This window comes from Paramormyrops kingsleyae, unplaced genomic scaffold (genome assembly GCF_048594095.1).
Source record: "Paramormyrops kingsleyae isolate MSU_618 unplaced genomic scaffold, PKINGS_0.4 ups247, whole genome shotgun sequence".
Taxonomy (NCBI): Eukaryota; Metazoa; Chordata; class Actinopteri; order Osteoglossiformes; family Mormyridae; genus Paramormyrops; species Paramormyrops kingsleyae.
Genome location: NW_027326185.1, coordinates 10447 through 30847, shown reverse-complemented (window position 1 = coordinate 30847; position 20401 = coordinate 10447). Strand labels below are relative to the sequence as shown.

Genomic DNA, 20401 nt, shown 5'->3' with positions numbered 1-20401 from the left:
TTTGTCTAATAAAAACCTGAAGTATCTGAACTTGAACCAATACTGAGCAAAATATCACCACTTACTTTTATGAATGTACGCATTATCTGTGATGTAGAATAAAACACTATGGCTCAAGAAAACAGTCCATTTCTGTATTTTAACAAGATAAATGTTAAAGTAAGAAAAGATGACAAAATATTTCAAACTACATTTTAGAACAGCAAAATCAAATATACTGTATACTGATAAAATTGCAAAAATATAAACATCAGTATATCAAACAAATAACACCAAAATCCAAAGATGAATGAACACTGAACAATAACTAATCACAAACACTGCAAATGCTCTGCACAAGTGTGACAGAATGCAAGAAATGTAGATGTATGTGGTTTGCTAACATAACATACAAGTAGCACAAAGTGTGGTCGTCTTGCATCTGGTGATCCTGTGCGGGGACGTCATTCACAGAAAGCGTACAAAAATGGATGCTGATTTGTAAGTTGGGGCTTTTCTCCTCTATATGTGGGGAACCCCTGTTCAAACAGATGCAATTAACAGGAAACTTCTTCTAACTTAAGGTGTGAACTGCTTCATCTGAGAAAACTAGACTTAGGAAACAGGGAGCATCAGCGACAAGTCAATGACTGACATCTCATACAGCCATATTGCAAACTAATACACACATAATGAGGATACAACATGAAACGGTCTGGGGGAGGGGGAAACATTTCCACATGTAGGGGGATAGAGGCATTTAATTATTTACAGAAAATTCCGTGTAGCCAGTGTAGGAACCTGAGGTCAGTTTAACACAGATCACTGTCCGTGGTGCTGAAATCTCTACTTGATTGGCTGGTGCTGAATGTATAGGACGGCTGGCCAACATATCTCACTGTGTGATTCCACTGACTGGTACCTTCTAATGCATGGGATTTTTAACAATGAGGAAAATAATTTAAAAAAAAGTTATTACAGGAAACAATATTTACATGCCTGTAGCTTTCATCTCTCACGACAGGAAACCCAAAAACTATTACTTTGTCAGGGATCCGGGGCGCGAGAACGAGGCATGGTGCACAGAAAGGGTGGACGATCCACTGGCGGCTCCAAGAACAAAAAGGGGTTTATTAAATAAAACAGAAAACACTACAAACACAGCAAAAACCAAAAGGACCACGAGGGGTCAAAAACTAAAGGGGATAAATAAAGACTAAATAACAAAAACCTAATACACGTTGAACACTGAAAATCTCAAAACCATCAAACAACGACAATCAACAACACACAATCACAATCAATGAACCACTGGGGAACTGAACAGAAGCAGGAACTAAAATACTAAGGGGTAACGAGACTAACACAGGACAGGTGAGGCTAATTAACAAAGACCAGGGAAACAGGGCACAGGTGAAACTAATAAACTCAAAAGGAACTGATAACAGGGAAACTAAGAACTAACCAAGGAAACAGAAACTAACACTGGGGAATTACAGAAAAGGTAAAGACACAAGCAGGGGCACAAGGAACAAAACCAAATACAACGTCACCAGATACAGGAACTAGAAAAACTCAAATGAAACACTAGGGAGCAAAATACAAAGACAGAGGAGGTGGGACTCAAACACAGGACAGAAGGGTACACACAACTGGATGCTCAACACATTGAGCCATATGACAAGACAGGCAACAGGGGAGAACAAAGACTAACATAAAGAACAGGATGACCAGCGACACCTGCTGGTCAAACGGGGAAGGGACAGAGTGGGACAACACGAGGGGCTGACCCTGACAGAAATACAGTAAAACCGGTCTAAGTCGACACTCGTGGGACCAGCTTAAAAGTGACGACTTTGGCGACTTATGTCTATCTCGCTGTTTTGCCGGCTAGTAAATATAACACCATACCTCTACTACACCGCACTATACATGCGAGACTTAAGACCAGGGAGCGACTAGTGCGATAGGTGGGGATTCCCCGTTTCTACATCGCCGTGGTGACAAGCAGGCGGCGGGAATGCAGCGATTGGGGTGTCGACTTACAGGTAGGAAAATCCATTCATTTGTGTTGTTCGGGATTTAGGTGACGACTAAGGGAATTTGACGATTTACAAGCGGTGAGTTACACAAGGAATTTTAAAGGAAACATCATTAGGAAAAATTGGGACTTTTTATATACATAATGCGCGCACACACACACACACACACAAGTTGGTCTTGTTATCTAAATGGGGACCGTCCATTCATTTCTATGGGAAAAACCCTAATCCCAGTCACGACACCCTTAATTCCTACCCACCCCTAATCTTAACCATAAGTAACCAACCCAGATACAAGACTTTTGGCATTTTTACTTTTTTGATTGCATTCACAGATTTTTATAAAACTGACGTTATCCAAATGGGGACCTCAAAAGATGTCCCCAAAAGTAGGGAAATTTCAGGTTTTACTACACTTTGGGGACAGTTTGGTCCTCAAATGTGATCAATGCAAATCCACACACACACACGTTTGTATTCATTTCTTTGTGTGGACTCTCTATTCGGTTCTACGTGGAAAAACCCTAATCCCAACAATAACAACCTTTACCCCTCCAGCCTAACCTCAACCATAAGTAACCAGAAAAGATACAAGACTTTTGCCCCCCTTACAGCGCCATCCACCTGGCATTTCCCAGCTGGAGGCAAGGCACCGGAGCAGGGCAGTAGTGGGCAAAGTGTCTGATCTCTCCGCAGCTGCCATGGCTTTGCGCGTATAACGTGCATGCTCTGTCCCTCTCTGCAGACGGAGCCCCCACATGCGCAGGTGCAGGTTTGGCATGAAGTGGCTGGCGACCGGCGTGATGTTGCAGACAGGGACAGGATTGCCTCAGTCCGCTCAGCCTCTGCCAAGGCCTTGGCAAGCATGGCCGGCGTCTGCAGCTACATGTGTTGGCACAACCGTTCCGGGTACCGGTGCCCTCAGCGGGGAGGCTTCTGCTCACTCTACCTGGTGGATCTATCAGGTTGCCCCAGGAAGGCACGCTGCCCGACTCCCGCGGTGCACATCCCACGCACTGGTGCTCCTGGCTGCCACTGTAGGAAGTCGTTGGGTCGTTGTATAGGAAGTGGTTGTAGTCTTCCAGGGAGGTTAGTTAAGAATATAAGAGGGGGGAGACAAAAAGCCCTAAGTACTAATAAGTGGGCAGTGTAAAAGGCCTACCCTTTGCTGTCTGTATTTAAATGCTAGGAGCAGTAGAAACAAAATTCATGATTTGAGGCCTTAATTTCATCAGACTCATGATATTATAGGACTAACAGAAATGTGGTTGAGTGACAATGATGGAGAAGAATATAATATGGATGGTTACATGTTGTTCTGTAGGGACCAGATAAGCAAGAAGGGAGGTGGTGTTGCAGAATATGTAAAAGAAAATTTGCAGGCAAGGGAGCTCACAGATAATAATAAACCTAGAGAAGCTACAGCACCCTCCACAATTATTGGCAGCCCTTGTAAATATTTTTAAAAAGGGTTAGAAAAAAATCTACCTTTTACTAAAATAGCTTCATCTAACACCGAAAAAATTAGAAAAATCCAACCTTTCACTGAAAAAAATTTTTTCGAAGAAAAAAAAATCCATCAAGAAATAATTATTTTTAACAAAAATACTTGAGCCATGATTATTGGCACCCCTGCTTTTAATACTTTGTACAACCTCCCTTTGCCAGTATAACAGCACTGAGTCTTTTATAAGGTTGGAGAATACCAAGCCGGGCATCCGAGTCCATTCCTTTTTAGAGAACCTCTCCAGATCAGCACTCTTCAGCTCAGTCCATAAGTTTACAGTGGGGTTCAGGTCAGGTGACTGAGATGACCATGGCAGAAGCTTGCTTCTATAGTCAGCTAACTATTTTTGTGTTGATTTGGACATGTGCTTAGGATCGTGGTCCTGCTGGAAGATCCAGTGAAGGCCCAGTTTTAGCTTCTAGTGTCAGTATTGTGTATGAATAAAATGCAAAAAAATATCCCTTTGTCCACTGGTGTCCCCTTGTTGCCCTTACCCTGTTTGTCCCTTTATCCCCTTTCCCGTGAATACTGTCACACTGCAACTCTAGACTGGAGATCATAACAGCATCTTACCTATAGTTTTAAAAGAGATGAGGGATATTATTTAACTTTGCTATTTCAGAAATCTGTATCTGTTGGTGTGTTACTAATATAACACCCATATTCAAAAAAGGGGATAGAAGTAATCCAACAAACTATAGGCACTTGGAAAAGTAATGGAAGCTATAATCCAAGCCAAAATGGTGGACTACTCTTGGTGTATGTTGTTGCTGCCATGTCCCACTCTCGCAAATGTTGGGAAGCAATTAAAAAGGCCAGTAGCATGTTGGGTTACATCTCTAGGTGTGTGGAGTTTAGGTCAAGGTAGGTGAAGCTTAAGATTGTACAATTCCTTGGTAAGACCCCACCTAGAATATTGTGTGCAGGTTTTGTCACCTTACCTTAAAAAGGACATTGCTGCCTTTGAAAGGGTTCAACGTAGGGCTACAAGAATGATTCCCGGTCTTAGTGAAATGTCTTATGAGGAGAGGTTAGCTGAGCTGAATCTGTTCAGCCTCGAGCAAAGGAGACTAAGGGGGGACATGATCCAGGTATGTAATGTAGAGCCCTACTAAAAAGGTCTATTAAAATAAAGTTTTATTGGTTATTTATTTAATTTTATTATTGTTTGACTTCAAGTTCATATTTGTTGTTTTACATAAAGAAAAAAGGGGTTTAAAATTGATGTGATCTTTAAAAAAAAATCTAAGTTTGTGTTTTATTTTAAAAGAAAGGTTATCGATTAACCAATGACACGTCTTGAAAATGACCCCGGAAGGGGAGGGGTGAGGCAACGGAGGGGAAAGAGACGTGTGGGGTTTTTTTTTCTTTTGAGGAGATAACAGTTAAAATACTCGCAATCTATTGGTTTAAAAAGTTAAGAACTGAAAGCTGTTTTATTTTCTACATTCACCAAACAACAAAGGGTTGATAGAGTTATAGAGAGTTCAGCGAGAGCGAGTGAGTAACTCGGATGGAACTCATGAAGACGGGGAGATCTGGACTGTGAGATGGAGGCTGTTCCGGTGGTCAACGAGGCCTGTGTGGTCGCGAACTGAGGATACGCGTGGACGTGATACCCCGATGCTTCTTTGCCGTTCCACAAGAGGATATCAGTGACGATCGGATTTGCTTATCAGTTCATCTTGTTTCCTGAAATGGTGCTGTGTTTTTGAACTTTGTCGTTTCATGGGAATTTGTGAGTACTACTACCTGTTGCAAATTCACGTGAGCTCCAACGTTGCGCGCCATCGAAAGACTAAAATCCCAGCTGGGTATTACTTTAATTTGGGTATTTTTCATGTTATGTTGTTATGAAACTTTGTTTATTACGAGTGTGTAAGGCTGGAGGCCTTGCAGGCCCCGTCGGTCTGAGCTCTGGCAAGCCTGTAATGCTCCACCCAGTGTCCTGAAGCAAAGGTCCACCGGCTCCGACAAGACTGGACCCAAATCACCTGATCACCACATCAAAAGGGACACCTCACCCCCACTGGGCGGCCAGAACCCTGCTGTCAAAGTCCAGTGATAAGGCCTGGCTGCGTCAAGACACAGATGCATCCTACATTCACTAACTCACACTTACACAGGAGGAATACATTAGGGACACACACACCCATGTTTGGTCTCGTTTGAATGGTCACAGTACGACGGGCACAATACTCTCAACCTTAAAGCGGCATGTTTTCACATAAGAGAAATATAGAAAGTAAGACTAAACCCTCCAAAGTGGAGGATCTTATCACCTGGTAGAACAAAGGAGTTGTCACGTTCCCCCTAAAGCAATTTGATTGGCTGAGGGTCTAAGAATTGATTAGATCAACAGTTCTCCAAGACACACACACAAGATCAGAGCAGGCCCTAAAATAATCAATCACAACCTTTGATACAGCCTGTCACCTGGTTTGGAATACTTAAGGAAGAGCTCGAGAGTAGCACGGGGAGTCACTCTGTAATCAGAGCTCCCACATAGTGCTGTATGAATCTTCATCTGTAATCAGATATTTTCTGCAGTTACTATGTGTCCACTCAGCTGAGATATGGAATTGTTATATACTTTTAATTGGATTATATACTATATATTATATTATATATTATATATATATATATAGGAATTGTGGCCACATGTTAAAATTATTGCAACGCTATATTTGGTTAAATTGGTGTAATGTATATTAATTGTGAATAACCTGTGTTTGATTACTTCTTGGCTGTCTGACTTTGCTGAACCTCTGCATGTTCCTCAGAGACTGGGGTTATTCTAACACTCTCTTGCAACCTCTGAATCGACCCCGTTCTACGAGACCCGATGCGGCTGCCCAAGTTGAGTTACGGTGTATGCCGGCTCAGCCTCTGAGGTGCGCACACGCTGGGTTACGGTAAAAGACCGGCTCAGCCTCTGAGGCGTGCACACGCTGGGTTACGGCAGGTCCGGCCCAGCCTCTGAGGCGCGCACAAGCTGAGTTACGGCACAAAGTCCGGCTCAGCCTCTGAGGCACGCACACGCTGGGTTACGGTAGATCGTCTCAGCCTCTGAGGCGTGCACACGCTGAGTTCCGACACAAAGTCCGGCTCAGCCTCTGAGGTGCGCACACGCTGGGTTACGGTAATAGACCGGCCCAGCCTCTGAGGCGTACACACGCTGAGTTACGGCACCAAATCCGGCCCAGCCTCTGAGGCGTGCACACGCTGAGTTACGGCAGACATCGGCTTAACCTCTGTGGCCCTCACTAGCTCGGATTCGGCAATGGTCAGCTGAGCCTCTGGGGCGTTAAGGGCCGCCGGGTCATGACGGGTATCCAGGCTAGCATTGTATCAGAGTCACGGATCGCCTTCTCGGCCGAGGCGAATCCGATGCGCCCCATCGTCCGGGATTAGTGGGAGTTCAGCAATAGAAGGCACAGCCCAGAAGTAATCTAAATAACCGACATGTCATGACTAAACTTGCCAATAAAGATCTTTACTTAAAATGGAGTCAGATGTAATTTGGTCTTTACCTACAACGGGTAAGTAACTTTACAGAAGCGCTCGGAAGGATCCACACGCATTTCAAGCCTTCGGCTGTCCTATTGGATTCCGCCATTGGGCCAGTGGACGGTTCCCCTACAAGTGTTTCAACTGAGGTTGATTTTGTTTATAATTTGTAGATTGGGTCATATGCCCTAAAGGGAGTTAAATCCTAGGAAAATAACAAAAGATAAAAAGGGTCAACATTTAATAAATGTAAACGTTTATCGAATACCTGTTTTCTTTGTGATTTTCATGTGAGGGAAAATTAGGGAGTAATTTCAGTGGGATTTTAATTTACTCTAGGTAACAGAAGGCAGTAAGAAACCACTTCAATAATCTATTTACAGGGTTCTTGCAGGTTTCAGTAAGTTAAATTTAAGACCTTTTTAAGACATTTTAAGACCATTATGAGTAAAATTTAAGACCAACACGATGCATTATAAGAAACATTCTAATGGTACCAGAAATTCTCAAAACATTCTATTTTTATTGATTCAATATTAAAACAGATAATCAAAATACTTAAAATGATAGAACTTGACATACATATTCCCAACACAACACTAGCCTAGCACATACAACCTAATCCTGCATATGCTGGAGTTCATCCCCTTTAGCACCGATTTCAGTTTCAAGGACTTTCAGTTCAGCAAGTTTTTCTTTGTACGCCCTTCTCAGGGCATTGGACTTGAAGAGAAGTTGAGCCATCTTGGAGCCAGCCCGCCTCTCAGCTTCTTCTGCAAGTACATCTGCCTCTCTGACAAGACAGGCGGACACATCCTCCAAGCTTGTCTTCCTTTTCTTAAGGTCCTGCAGAGACTGCTCAGCCAGCTTTCTTTTCTGGCTCTGGGATTCCTTTTCTTTTGTGATGCGCTCTTCGTCCAGAAAGAGGCGGTATTTTGACCGAGCTGCACCCACAGATGCCATAAGTTCCTTGGTGAGGGGGACCTGAGTGATACCCCCATGCATTGCAACATAGTCACATATCAACCTTTGTGCAACGATTGTGTGTTCTTGCATGTTTTCGGTCTCCACCTCCTTGTTGATAGAAAATCCCCTTTCAACAGAGGCCTGGCCATGTGAAAGCAGCAGTAATTTCTGGCAAAAGTCCCAAGCAGCAGGGTAGGGTCGGCTTAATCTCTCACGCAGGAAGGTGTCTAGGCGTCTCTCAAATGCCTGGAAGGCAAGAAATTCTTCATTTCTCGCCTCAACAGACAGGAAAGATTCAAATTGTTGGACAATGGCATCCCCTACAACAAAGTGTGAGAAAATAAGAAGTCAGTCAAATATGCATTTCATGACTGAAAATATTGCCACTTCTGTCTTGTTTTCTCTTCATTTTTGTATTGTGCCAACACACATAAAGGAAATAAACATGTATACCAAAACCAACTGTAAAGGCAAAAAGTGTAACAGTGCCAATATTTTTGGCCATGGCTGTAAATCACTGTGTTAGATAAAGACACTATCACCAAATGTCTGCAATAACAACAAAAACCTGTATAAAATGATGGAACTTATTCAATGCATCTGAGCCATAGGTAGCAGGTAGCACGGCAACAGGTAGAGGACCATCACAAGAGGGAATGATAAAAGTGAAACATCCATGCTAAACTAGCCCTGTTAGGACATTGGAAAAGTGTCAAATGGCAAAGCATATGTCTGCAACTAATGCTCTGAATAAAGTCCGATAAAAAAATCAAAGGATAGTTGAGCATGGTATTCAAACTTTGGTTCATAACCCCTTCCAAAACTATTCCTACCAGCAGGTACACCTCCTGTCAGGTGCTTGTTTTTCAGGAATGCCTGGACAAGAGCCTTCATCTTATTTTTGCATCTGTCTGGGTCCCTGAACATGAGAGATGGATCCAGACACTCCATCTGCATAACTGTTGCATATTTCAAGGGGCTCTTCTCCTGTGCTTTTCTTACGATGTTTGAGAAGCCCTGCAGACAATCCCTCCTAAATTTAAGGACCACTAGCTCTGCACTCTTACTGGCCTGGACAATAAAAAATACATGTCATTAATATCAAAATGGAGTTTAAGTACCATATGGCATGAAGTCATAGTGTTGGCCAATTATGTGACTTCATGCAATGAGGTCATACAATTTCTTATTTGCTGTGTTTGGAATGCCTCAGCAGAATCGTACTTGCGTCACATGGTCTATGTGAATCTACCCTTCATTATGGGGAATCACCATCCAAAATGCATTGCTTTAAAGGAGAAAGCAGGCAAAAATATAGGTTCCGTATTGGTCTGTATGCATTGGTCTATACTTGCAGCGTACATGTTGATCATAATTAATATCCAAACATGAATTTGTGTGTTTGTTCATGTTAACATTGTAGTACTGATTCTAAACAAACATCACAGTATCTTAATTGGAAATCATAATTAATATCCAAACTACCAAACATAATACCTTGACTGCTGCCTCAGCACCCAAGCCGATATCAATCTTCTGGGGAAGAAGGAGCAAGGTCTTGTCAGATGTATCAAGTTTTGTGAGCTGAAGGGGAGTGATGTCTTGGAGGACCTCTCTCTTCACACAGCGTCTCAGTAGACTCTGTCAGTAGGCAAAAGTACCATTAGCCCATTTCATTTCCTTTTATCTTTTATCAAACAATGACATCATAATTCTAATCTAATTCAATAGGATTTCATTAATTTAAGAAGGCAATTAACCCAGACTTAGAATAGGAGACTGGCCCTACAACATTTTACATACAATCCCCAAAATGTGACAAATAGTTTGTTATTTTGGATAAAAGATTAATAAATAAACAAATAAGATGAGAAGCTCATGCCAACAAATCATACTACCCATATACAGTAAATAGTTACCTTAATCAACTCAGCCAAGTCTTTGCCAAGGAAAGGCATCACAGGTTCATCGGTCTGGTACATCTTCATGAATGGGTGGAAGGTCCTGGCCACAGTCATGAAAAAGTGCATCTTCGCTGTCATAAGGGGATCCTTAATGGCTGCCTCAATGGTGTCAAAAGACGCCGTCTTGGGGTTTAGCGTCACACATACAGCATGAGAGATGGCCAGACTGCCAGAGCCCGTTCAACAACTGGGAGATTTTCAAGCCACCTGTGGCCACAAAATGGCTTGGGAAACAGAGTACATTTTGTGATTTGTTTGTAGTCCTCCCTCCTTGCAGGAACGTTGTGGAAAACAGTGTGCATGGCCTTTTAAACTTTATCCACATTCCACATCGAAAATCCAGCCTTGAAGGCGTTATGAAGTGTGTGGAGTCCACAGCTGCCTACGGACACCATTTGTGCATGGTCCTGTTGGAGTAGGTCCAAAAGCTTCCAATTGACATTGGGCCCATCCATAGAGACTGAAATGAGCTTGCTGCGGTCCAATGGATGCAATGCCTCCTTTTGGAAAATAAGAAGAAATAAAAAGATTAAATAAATTAATGACCACACACATACATTTAACTGTATAAATTCAGCTACATGTTAAACTGCAACCTTTCTTCTGGTATGGAGCTGATGCAGATTATTAAAAGACATTCATTTTAAATTATAGTGAGGCTGAGAAGGAGTTTATCTCCACAGGTGTCCTTAACAAACAAAACGTACTTTTTACTTAAAAGTATTTTAAGTAAGTATTTGAAACTCACTCTACATTATCTAGCCTACTCGTTTTCATCCCATGCATAGGTTATATGCCGACTGAAAAATCATTAGGCTTTCATTTCCGTAGGATACAATGCTATCACACAGATCATACGATATACTGCTCTATCTGTGTGTGAGCTGGTCAGTGCGTGAACACAGAATAACCAGCTAGCCAAACTCGTTCACGAGCCAGGATCGTGAGCGCTTTGCTCCATTATTTTCTGTCTTCAAAGTTGACAGGTGAAAAGCGAGTAAAACTGCCACAAAAATGTAATGTACAAAAGAAACTAGGTTAAACCAGCCTAATAAGGTTGTTCTAACAAACCACTTAGCAGCTAGGCTAACTGAAAACCGCATTTATAGTTAGCTGAACAATGCATTGCATTAACCATACAAAGCTTAGCATAACACTGTAATCGCTAACACTTATTTACGAGTGAATGGAGAAACATTGTTCACTAATATTACGTCTACAGCAAGTAAATATGTAAACTAAAGTGAGAGACAACTCAGACTTACAGACATTGCTGTCGAGGGCATGAGAAAAAATATAAATTAGCCTATATGATTGTTATTCTATGGGACATTGATATGGAACGGAGCTTAAATGTTATGCCCTAATTTTAGAACTATTTTCAACAGTTAAACTGTCAACACAGCCAAACAAAAAACTCCATTCTATTTGTCCGGGCTATTAAAGCTGTCACTTACTTCGATGTGCTTCAGAAGGTCCTGCGCTGTCCCATGTCCCATGAACTGAGAGCCCAGATATCTCGACCGCACCTCCCCATTGCTCCAGAAATGAACGTGGAGATCCAGCTGCTTGGATTTGGTGGATGAGTTGAAGCTCTCGTTGAACATCAAGACATGCTGTCCGCTAATGGTGTTAATTAGATCTCTCTTGATGAAGTCCGCTATGCCAAATCTTGCTATATAAGCGATTTTGTTTGGTCCGCAGGTAAACATTTTTGCAATGTTTGAGTCGGGGAACATTGTCTGGAAAAGGTCACCAATATCATCACTGCTGTTATATGACAAATGTTTTGTCACTGTGTGGAGAATCCAAAGTACCTCAGATTTTGAGGTCTCGGTTGACCCGAAAGTAGCCCGAAGATCATTAGGTCTATGAAGGTCGACGAAGATGTAACGTGGAGTCCGGAGGGACCAAGCGACGATGATGTAGATGGCTGCTGGGATGGGGCACAAAACTGTGAGATGGTCTGACTCCGCTGAAGGCTTTTCATGGCAAGCTGGTGTTTGTCTGCTTTGGCATGAGACTCCAGCGCCTTTACACCCAATGTCCCCAACTGTATTACCTTCTTGCAGACTTTGCAGCGAGCCTCATGCCTACTGCTGGGGACAGCTTGTAACCAGCTGCAAAAATTGCCATTATCGAGCCAAGCGCCGTTAAACACACACTTACCCATCTTTAAAAGCTATACGCTTGACAACAGGGTGTCACTACCGAAAATGTAATTTCCGGTAATGTACACTTCTACAGGCTGGATACTGAACATTTTGCGGCAGACCGTGATTGCGTGATTCAGGGACGTGGACGTCGTGTATCATCATTCATTGGTCACGTATTGTGAGATGGGTCATCGATGTTTATATTTGTAGTTCAGCAGTCACTTTATTGTGGTATTTAAACCATTTTGCTTTGCCGTTTGTAATGTTTGCATCTGTGTTTGCATTTAGTGCCTGACAGTAATCTTACATAAGATTTTGTCCAAATGGTATTGCTGAATAGATGCCTTTTCTTTAGAAAACGTAATAAAATTGGGGTGTATATCAAAATTGTTCTTTATTCATGAACCAAAATTTTTAACCTGTTGTTTGAATTTTTAACCTTGTGTTTGAAGAAGGAAGTCGTTTTCCTTTGCCTGCTGGGCTAAAATGAAGGGAAAGGAAGCTAACAAAATGCTCCCCTTAGTTATGGACATGGGCATCATTTACCCTAATTCCTGTACATCTGGTTAATGTTTTTTTTTTTATTATACTTTAGGCCATTTTAAATCTTATTTTGTTTATCAAGGGGTTGTGATATATGTACAGCATTTTCTAAAATCACACCAAAATAATAGTAAAGAACTTTTATTTGCACAACGTAAACAACTAAACGCATGGATGTGCGGTTTGGCCCAAAATAAAACAAATATCATTTGCTTCATTTAGCACCACAACACACAGCTGCCATAACTGACATGAGTGTGTGGTAATTACACTGATACAAATAAGAAATGACTAAGGAGAAAAAAGAAGGCTTAGTTTAAGTAACTTCACAGCACATCGAACTGCGTGTAATACATAATGGTAATTTCATTTAGCACATTAATAAAAACATTAATGTCACCTTTGACTGTAAAATTGATGGCCGTACGCCATATTTTACGTCACTCCTTCTGAGGCACATTGGGTATTAATGCCCTGTGCGAAATAAAATCTTTTACAGTCAAAGGTCTTCATCATTATCCGGTTAAATCTTCTCTTTCCTCTCGCTGTGGACATTCTCATCAAAAATCAACAATGAAATGTGACGCGATGCCGTAAAAATAGCACGCCACCTTCCAGAAGTCGTAAGCATGCATATGTGTAGTAGCGTAAGTTACATTTTCGGTAGTGACACAGGGCTCTCAAGTTTTCCGAACTGTTTGTTTGCCTAGCTGCAGTGATCACGCAATGGGATTTGTAGTTTTATTACCACACAGACATCGGTGCAGACCAGTGTCTTGTTTTACAGCGTTTTACTATTTTATTTTCTGCGGAAAACGCTTTTTGGGAATTAATGGAGGTAAGAATTTTAAGACTTGGGTAAATTAAATTTAAGACCTAAGATGAAAATCTGGGCATTTTTAAGACATTTTAAGGCCTTAAATTTAACTTTCTGAATTTTAGACTTTTTAAGACCCCGCGGGAACCCTGTATTTACTTCTGAAAAACTGTACACTGATATCTGAGATCCGGGGTGGTAGATAAATGTTTTAATGCTTAGATGTGAACTGTCCTTTGTAATTTAAAGGTACGTAATGTGTAACTCTCCTTTCGGAATTTTATTTTATTTGTATTGCAATTTTCCCTAGACATATTTATTATTCGAGCTGTTCAACAGGAGAGGGCTACATTTGTGGGGGCTCGTCCGGGATCTTTTTTTTTTTCAATTTTATTCAGATTGTGTTTTCAGAAGCTGTGATGTTCTGTGGAAAGAAAATTGAAAGTGTTTTTTGAGAGTTCTATCTAGAGAGTTTTAACACTTAAAAGCGGGTTTTTAGGACAAATGGATAAAATGGAGCTTAGTGAGGTTATTGAATGGTGCAGGGAAAAAGATGTTGAGCTGGACAGAGTTTTTATTTTGAGAAATGTGCCTACAGACTGCGAAGACAGAGTAGTCTATAGTTCCAGGGCTTGGGAAATGCAAAGTGCTTGATCGCTGCGCTGACAAAACTAAACAATGTCAATTTGTTTTGATGGAAGTAGCTGGCAGCATTTCAAAGATGTATGTTCCTGCAGAGATTGGAGGACCTGAAGAGGGATCCTGGAACACACAGGTTGTTCATGTTACAGCTGAAACCCCTAAACAGAGTACGGAAGAAGAGTTCCAGGCTAATTTGAGCTCTTTTCTCCAAAAAGAGGGAAGACCCTTAGTTGACTTTCCAAGTCTTGCTTCCTCTACACCTGACCTCAACACTAAGCTAGTTGATGCTATAAACTCCCTGGTCCAAACGTGTCATCTGGCTTCATCTGAAGAAAGGGTCACATATAGAAAGCTGCATCCTTTCTCAGGGTTTATACCGACTCCTCCTGGGGAAGAAGAGTATGAGGTCTGGGTGGAGCAGACTACTCACATTCTGGAAGAAGGGCAGTGTTCTGATAACGTCAAGAAGCAGAGACTAGTAGAGTGTCTCAGAGGTCCTGCAGGAGATATTGTAAGGTTTGAGAAGACTGGAAATTCTTCTGCTACTTTCAGTGATTATCTTAGTGTGTTAGAGTCAGCATTTGGCACTACTGAGGATGCTGCAGATTTGATGTTAAAGTTTCGGGGCACCTACCAGAATGAAGGAGAGAAGCTCTCCTACATACTGAGGTTGGACAGGATGCTGCACAGTATGCTGAGGAAAAAAGGCATTGAGTATTCTTCCCTGAATCATCTTCGAATGCAGCAAATAGTCAGAGGTGCCCTTTCAAGTGACCTGGTGGCTATGCGTTTAAGGATGACCCATAAACGGTGTGCCCCTCCCTCTTTCAATGAGTTAATGAAGGAGGTAAGAGAAGAAGAAAATATGGTGAACAGTAGGAGCTCATTACAAGCTAATGTAGCCATGTCAGTATTGCCCTTGGCCAAGGAGAAATCATCTGTTAACACTAGTCTTCCCGGCTCAGAAGTGGAAAAGCTGAAAAGGGAGATTAGGGCACTAAAAGATGAGGTGTCGCGCTTGTCAGCTGCAGCGAAAGACCCTGTAAACCATGACCGTCCTGTTATGCATAGTCTAGCTGCAACTGGGGAGAGTAAAACGCCAATCAGACCAGTGAACAAAGCAGGTGTCTTCTGTTACAGATGTGGAGAAGATGGGCATCTAAAGCGTGACTGTACTAACGAAGAAAATCTCAGGAGAGTAAATCAGCGACTCATCAGAATGAGACAGTCGTCGGGAAACTTCTCCGGGGCTCAGTAGAGAAACGGCCTGAAGCTCCGGGGAAGACACGTTCCATACAGTGCAAAAGAGTAAAAGCTGAGCCAGCAGTTCTTCCGAGCGGGTTGGTGGGACCTAGCTCTGTTCTTCCTATCTAGGTGGAAGGGATCTATGCAAAGGCTTTGCTGGATAGTGGATCGCAAGTCACTCTGCTATACAGATCATTCTATGAGGAATATTTGAAGCATCTGCCATTGATACCAATAGAGAATTTGGAGATATGGGGTTTAAGCATGCAGCGGTACCCATATGATGGCTGTTTGTCTCTAAGGCTTGAGTTTCCTGGATCTGTAGCAGGAGTGGCGGAATCCATAGATGCACATGTGCTGGTCTGCCCCGATCCGGTCATGAAAGGAGATGTCAGCATTCTGGTGGGAACAAATACCGCTGTAGTGAAGAAGTTGGTAGAAGCATGCAAAGAGAAGGTGGGAGATGATTTTCTTCATACCTTGTCCGTTCACCCTGTGATCAGAAATGCTTATGAACAGGTCATTGCTGTTGGAAAGGGTGATCTTGACAACCGAAGAGGGACAGTCTGGTATCTTCATCCTAAGCCACTGAAATTGCCCCCAGGGAGAGGCCGAGCGCTTGGAGAAAGAAGCACAGACCGCTTAGTCCGACACCAGGATGACGAGCACTATGGCCGTGGAAGGTCTGGGCATTTTGGGCTTTTGAAAAACCGTGTTGCCGTAGAAGTGAAACACGGTGTCGAATGCGGGGCGAAGAGCTGTTTGGCTTTGCGCCTTTCCCGCTCCGGCCAGATGAGGAGTAAATAAAAGGTTGAATGCTGCGCCATGAAGAGAACGCTGCGCAGGGAGGAGGCCGGGTCAGCCTGGGGCACCCCCCCGACATCTCGGCGATGTAGTGCCCCCCCCCTCCCGGCCCAAGAAACTTGCCACCCACAAGTAGGCGCCCTTCAGATGGACCGCAACAAGCGCAACTCGATCGCCGGCTTCCCCACACGGGCCGAGCGGCTGGAAGACCAGGATGGCGGCAGAGGAGCAGGCGAGACAGGGCCTTCACAGGGCAGCCGTGTCTGCAGCTCGTCCTACCGCGCCCTCATCAGCGCCTTCTCCCGCCTCACGCACCTTGATGACTTCTTCTGTGAGTGGATTGGCTCCGGCTTCTTCTCCGAGGTCTACAAGGTGCGACACCGGACTTCTGACCAGGTGATGGCACTGAAGATGAACACGATGAGCAGCAACAGGGCCAATATGCTGAGGGAGGTGCAGCTGATGAACCGGCTATGTCACCCCAACATACTGAGGTTCATGGGTGTCTGTGTTCAGGAGGGGCAGCTCCACGCTCTGACTGAGTACATCAAAGGGGGAACCTGGAGCAGCTTCTGGACAGCAACAAGCAGCTGAGCTGGGGGGTGCGCGTGAAGCTGGCCAGGGATGTGGCCCTGGGCCTGGCCTACCTGCACTCCAAAGGCATCTTCCACCGAGACCTCACCTCCAAGAACTGCCTGATCAAGACGGACGAGCCCCCACAAATGTAGCCCTCTCCTGTTGAACAGCTGAAATAATAAATATGTCTAGGGAAAATTGCAATACAAATAAAATAAAATTCCGAAAGGAGAGTTACACATTACGTACCTTTAAATCACAAAGGACAGTTCACATCTAAGCATTAAAACATTTATCTACCACCCCGGATCTCAGATATCAGTATACAGTTTTTCAGAAGTAAATAGATTATTGAAGTGGTTTCTTACTGCCTTCTGTTACCTAGAGTAAATTAAAATCCCACTGAAATTACTCCCTAATTTTCCCTCACATGAAAATCACAAAGAAAACAGGTATTCGATAAACGTTTACATTTATTAAATGTTGACCCTTTTTATCTTTTGTTATTTTCCTAGGATTTAACTCCCTTTAGGGCAGGGGTATTCAACTAAAATTTAAAGAGGTCCAGTTAGAGAAAAAATCTTGAAGCAAAGGTCCAGAAGATCATAATGTCTAAATATTTAATAGTGTGATATATATTTAAGTAGCCTATTAGTTGCATCAACGTTGTATGTAATCAATACCTGACTGTCAAATCAAATTAATTCAATACAATTCAAAAACGCTTTGACATTATTTATTGTCACGTGACATAGAACTTCGGCCAGCTGGCTGGAGTGAGATTTTCAATTCGAGATGTCTGCACACATATAACAGTTCTTACCCTTGTAAATAGTCTGCTTTTGTATTTAACCGTGTAAATACACATTTGACGTAGCTAATTTTAGGTTTTATAATGGAATAATATAGATTTGCCGCAAGATTTCCAGCATGAGTCTGAAAGCGTTTCACGCCAGTTGCTTGAGATTTGGCAATATTTATATAACAGGTAACATTACTTTATACATATGTTAAAATGCAGAAACTTCAACGAACATGAAATCAACAATAAACTACGTCTATTTATCCAACGTGTTATATATTTACATATTGTATTTGAAAACTTTTCAGCTTTACGATTTCAGGTTCTACTGCTAAACCACTACCGAAAAGACTACAAACGCTGCGTCGGTTAAAATAAAAGCGCCCCGTCAGTTTTGAAACAATAACTAAATGTTTTGGCTGTCGGTCCGGGTCCGTATGGGACAGCTTCTGGGTCCGGACCCGGACCGCGGTCCGCCTGTTACAGTGTTAGTGACCGCTGCTTTAGGGCATATGACCCAATCTACAAATTATAAACAAAATCAACCTCAGTTGAAACACTCGTAATAAACAAAGTTTCACAACAACATAACATGAAAAATACCCAAATTAAAGTAATACCCAGCATGGGATTTTAGTCTTTCGATGGCGCGCAACGTTGGAGCTCACGTGAATATGCAACAGGTAGTAGTACTCACAAATTCCCATGAAACGACGAAGTTCAAAAACACAGCACCATTTCAGGAAACAAGATGAACTGATAAGCAAATCCGATCGTCACTGATATCCTCTTGTGGAACGGCAAAGAAGCATCGGGGTATCACGTCCACGCGTATCCTCAGTTCGCGACCACACAGGCCTCGTTGACCACCGGAACAGCCTCCATCTCACAGTCCATCTCCCCGTCTTCATGAGTTCCATCCGAGTTACTCACTCGCTCTCGCTGAACTCTCTATAACTCTATCAACCCTTTGTCGTTTGGTGAATGTAGAAAATAAAACAGCTTTCAGTTCTTAACTTTTTAAACCAAAAGATTGCGAGTATTTTAACTGTTATCTCCTCAAAAGAAAAAAAAACCCCACACGTCTCTTTCCCCTCCGTTGCCTCACCCCTCCCCTTCCGGGGTCATTTTCAAGACGTGTCATTGGTTAATGGATAACCTTTCTTTTAAAATAAAATACAAACTTAGATTTTTTTTTAAAGATCACATCAATTTTAAACCCATTTTTTCTTTATGTAAAACAACAAATATGAACTTGAAGTCAAACAATAATAAAATTAAATAAATAACCAAAAAAACTTTATTTTAATAGACCTTTTTAGTAGGGCTCTACAGTAAGATTCTGATAGGTTTATTTTTTTTCCATTACTGCAATATGTCACTCATGATTATATAACAGAATAGATGAAACCCTGCCTACATCTAGCTTTCCCCCAGGGGATTCACTATCCCAGTGTAATTCAATACAGTCAGTATCTACTGAGATGCTTGATATATTTTCTTTTTCATTGCATTTTTGATGGACATAGAGGACAGTATTTGGCTGAGACAGTATTAGCTTGAAATTTTTATTTTATAATAAATACAGTTTAAATACAGCTCAACCTCATGACAGTGAAAAAGTCTGCAGGCCATTGCAGAGGTCTTGGATGATGTTCTCATCTATGGAGGTCTTTGGTGGCTGTCGCAACCAGTGTCTCTGCCTAGGCCAGTGGTGGGTCTCATATTGAGGTACAGAGAATGGGTCCTTCCGCCTTGCGGATTCCCTCTTTCCCTGAGCAACAGCTTCCCTCCAAGATGATGGGGGGAGTGCGGTGGACAGAACTGGGGTTTCTTCCCTGTCATGCACTTTCTGGACCACTGGCTGAGGCAGGACACACAGATGAAGTTGCATCCTCAATGTTAGGCCTCTGGAGACCAATTTCTTTAGCTGGCCTGTTGCACAGAAACATTTCTCTTTATTGTAAACTGTAAGATGATTACAGCAACTATTCTGCTGTTATTCAATCAGTGAGAATAATTTACATAGTACCGACCAATTTTTTAAACTTCAATTAACATCAGACTGGCTCAAACTCATGTTAAAAAAAGTTCTGAAATACATACGTTTATATACGGGCTGATGATAATGTTCCACCGCCCCAGCATCCACGTCTCCAGTACAGGTGCCAGCCTGGTTAGAGGGAGGTGATGTGGGTGGAGATTCGTCATCTCCCCAATCAATCACCTCATCCTACTTATTCCAGGCTGCCCAGTACTCATTATCTGTCCAGCTCACGGCTTTTTCCAATCGCCTAGTGCTGAGAGGAGAAACAGGTTTCAGTCAGACAGGTTGCACTACAGCTCACCAGACAACAGTAAAAACCTCTTAAAGAGCAAATACATAAGCCGGTTCTATCTAATAATTGTATTTAATAATAAAACAGTACAATCATCAAAGTTTTATCAATGTAGATGGCCAGAAAATTTTACTGTCACATATATATGTACTTGTTACTGTGGCAGTACACTTGTTAACAATAATGCTAATATACTCACTGCAGCTACAGGATATATATATATATGGGGCATATGGCATACCGAGCATTCTCCGGTATGGTATTAATTCTAGTGGCACCCCCCTCCCCCAGTCAATAAAATGTATTGCTTGGCAAAAGTTATCCACTTAATGCCAACAAAGGGAAGGGTGAGTGCACTTGACCTTCTGAACATGATAACTGGTATTTGTTGCATCTTTTTATCACTTCACATAATGTCAAACGTTTAAATGCAGTTTTGGGTGTTTTTAGAAATCCATATTGCTCCCTCTCACGAGAGAGTAAAAACCACTATCTCTGTTGGGACCAGT

General features: G+C 42.3%; 2 protein-coding genes and 1 pseudogene across 2 annotated transcripts; 2 read left to right on the top strand and 1 right to left on the bottom strand.

The window, feature by feature from the left end:
- Window positions 1-7541: 7541 nt before the first annotated feature.
- Window positions 7542-18664, bottom strand: LOC140587454 (uncharacterized). The gene is made up of 6 exons (XM_072708720.1): window positions 18251-18664; window positions 11426-11901; window positions 9924-10468; window positions 9502-9645; window positions 8838-9075; window positions 7542-8324 (listed from the first exon to the last, which is right to left on the bottom strand). Exons 3-6 carry the CDS (start codon window positions 10044-10046, stop codon window positions 7657-7659), a joined length of 1173 nt encoding a protein of 390 aa, XP_072564821.1. The 5' UTR covers window positions 10047-10468; window positions 11426-11901; window positions 18251-18664; the 3' UTR covers window positions 7542-7656.
- On the top strand, window positions 14206-15384 carry LOC140587456 (paraneoplastic antigen Ma1 homolog). The gene has a single exon (XM_072708721.1). The coding sequence runs from the start codon at window positions 14206-14208 to the stop codon at window positions 15382-15384; it is 1179 nt and encodes a 392-aa protein (XP_072564822.1).
- Window positions 16150-16769, top strand: LOC140587455 (dual specificity testis-specific protein kinase 2 pseudogene; annotated as a pseudogene).
- Window positions 18665-20401: the final 1737 nt, after the last annotated feature.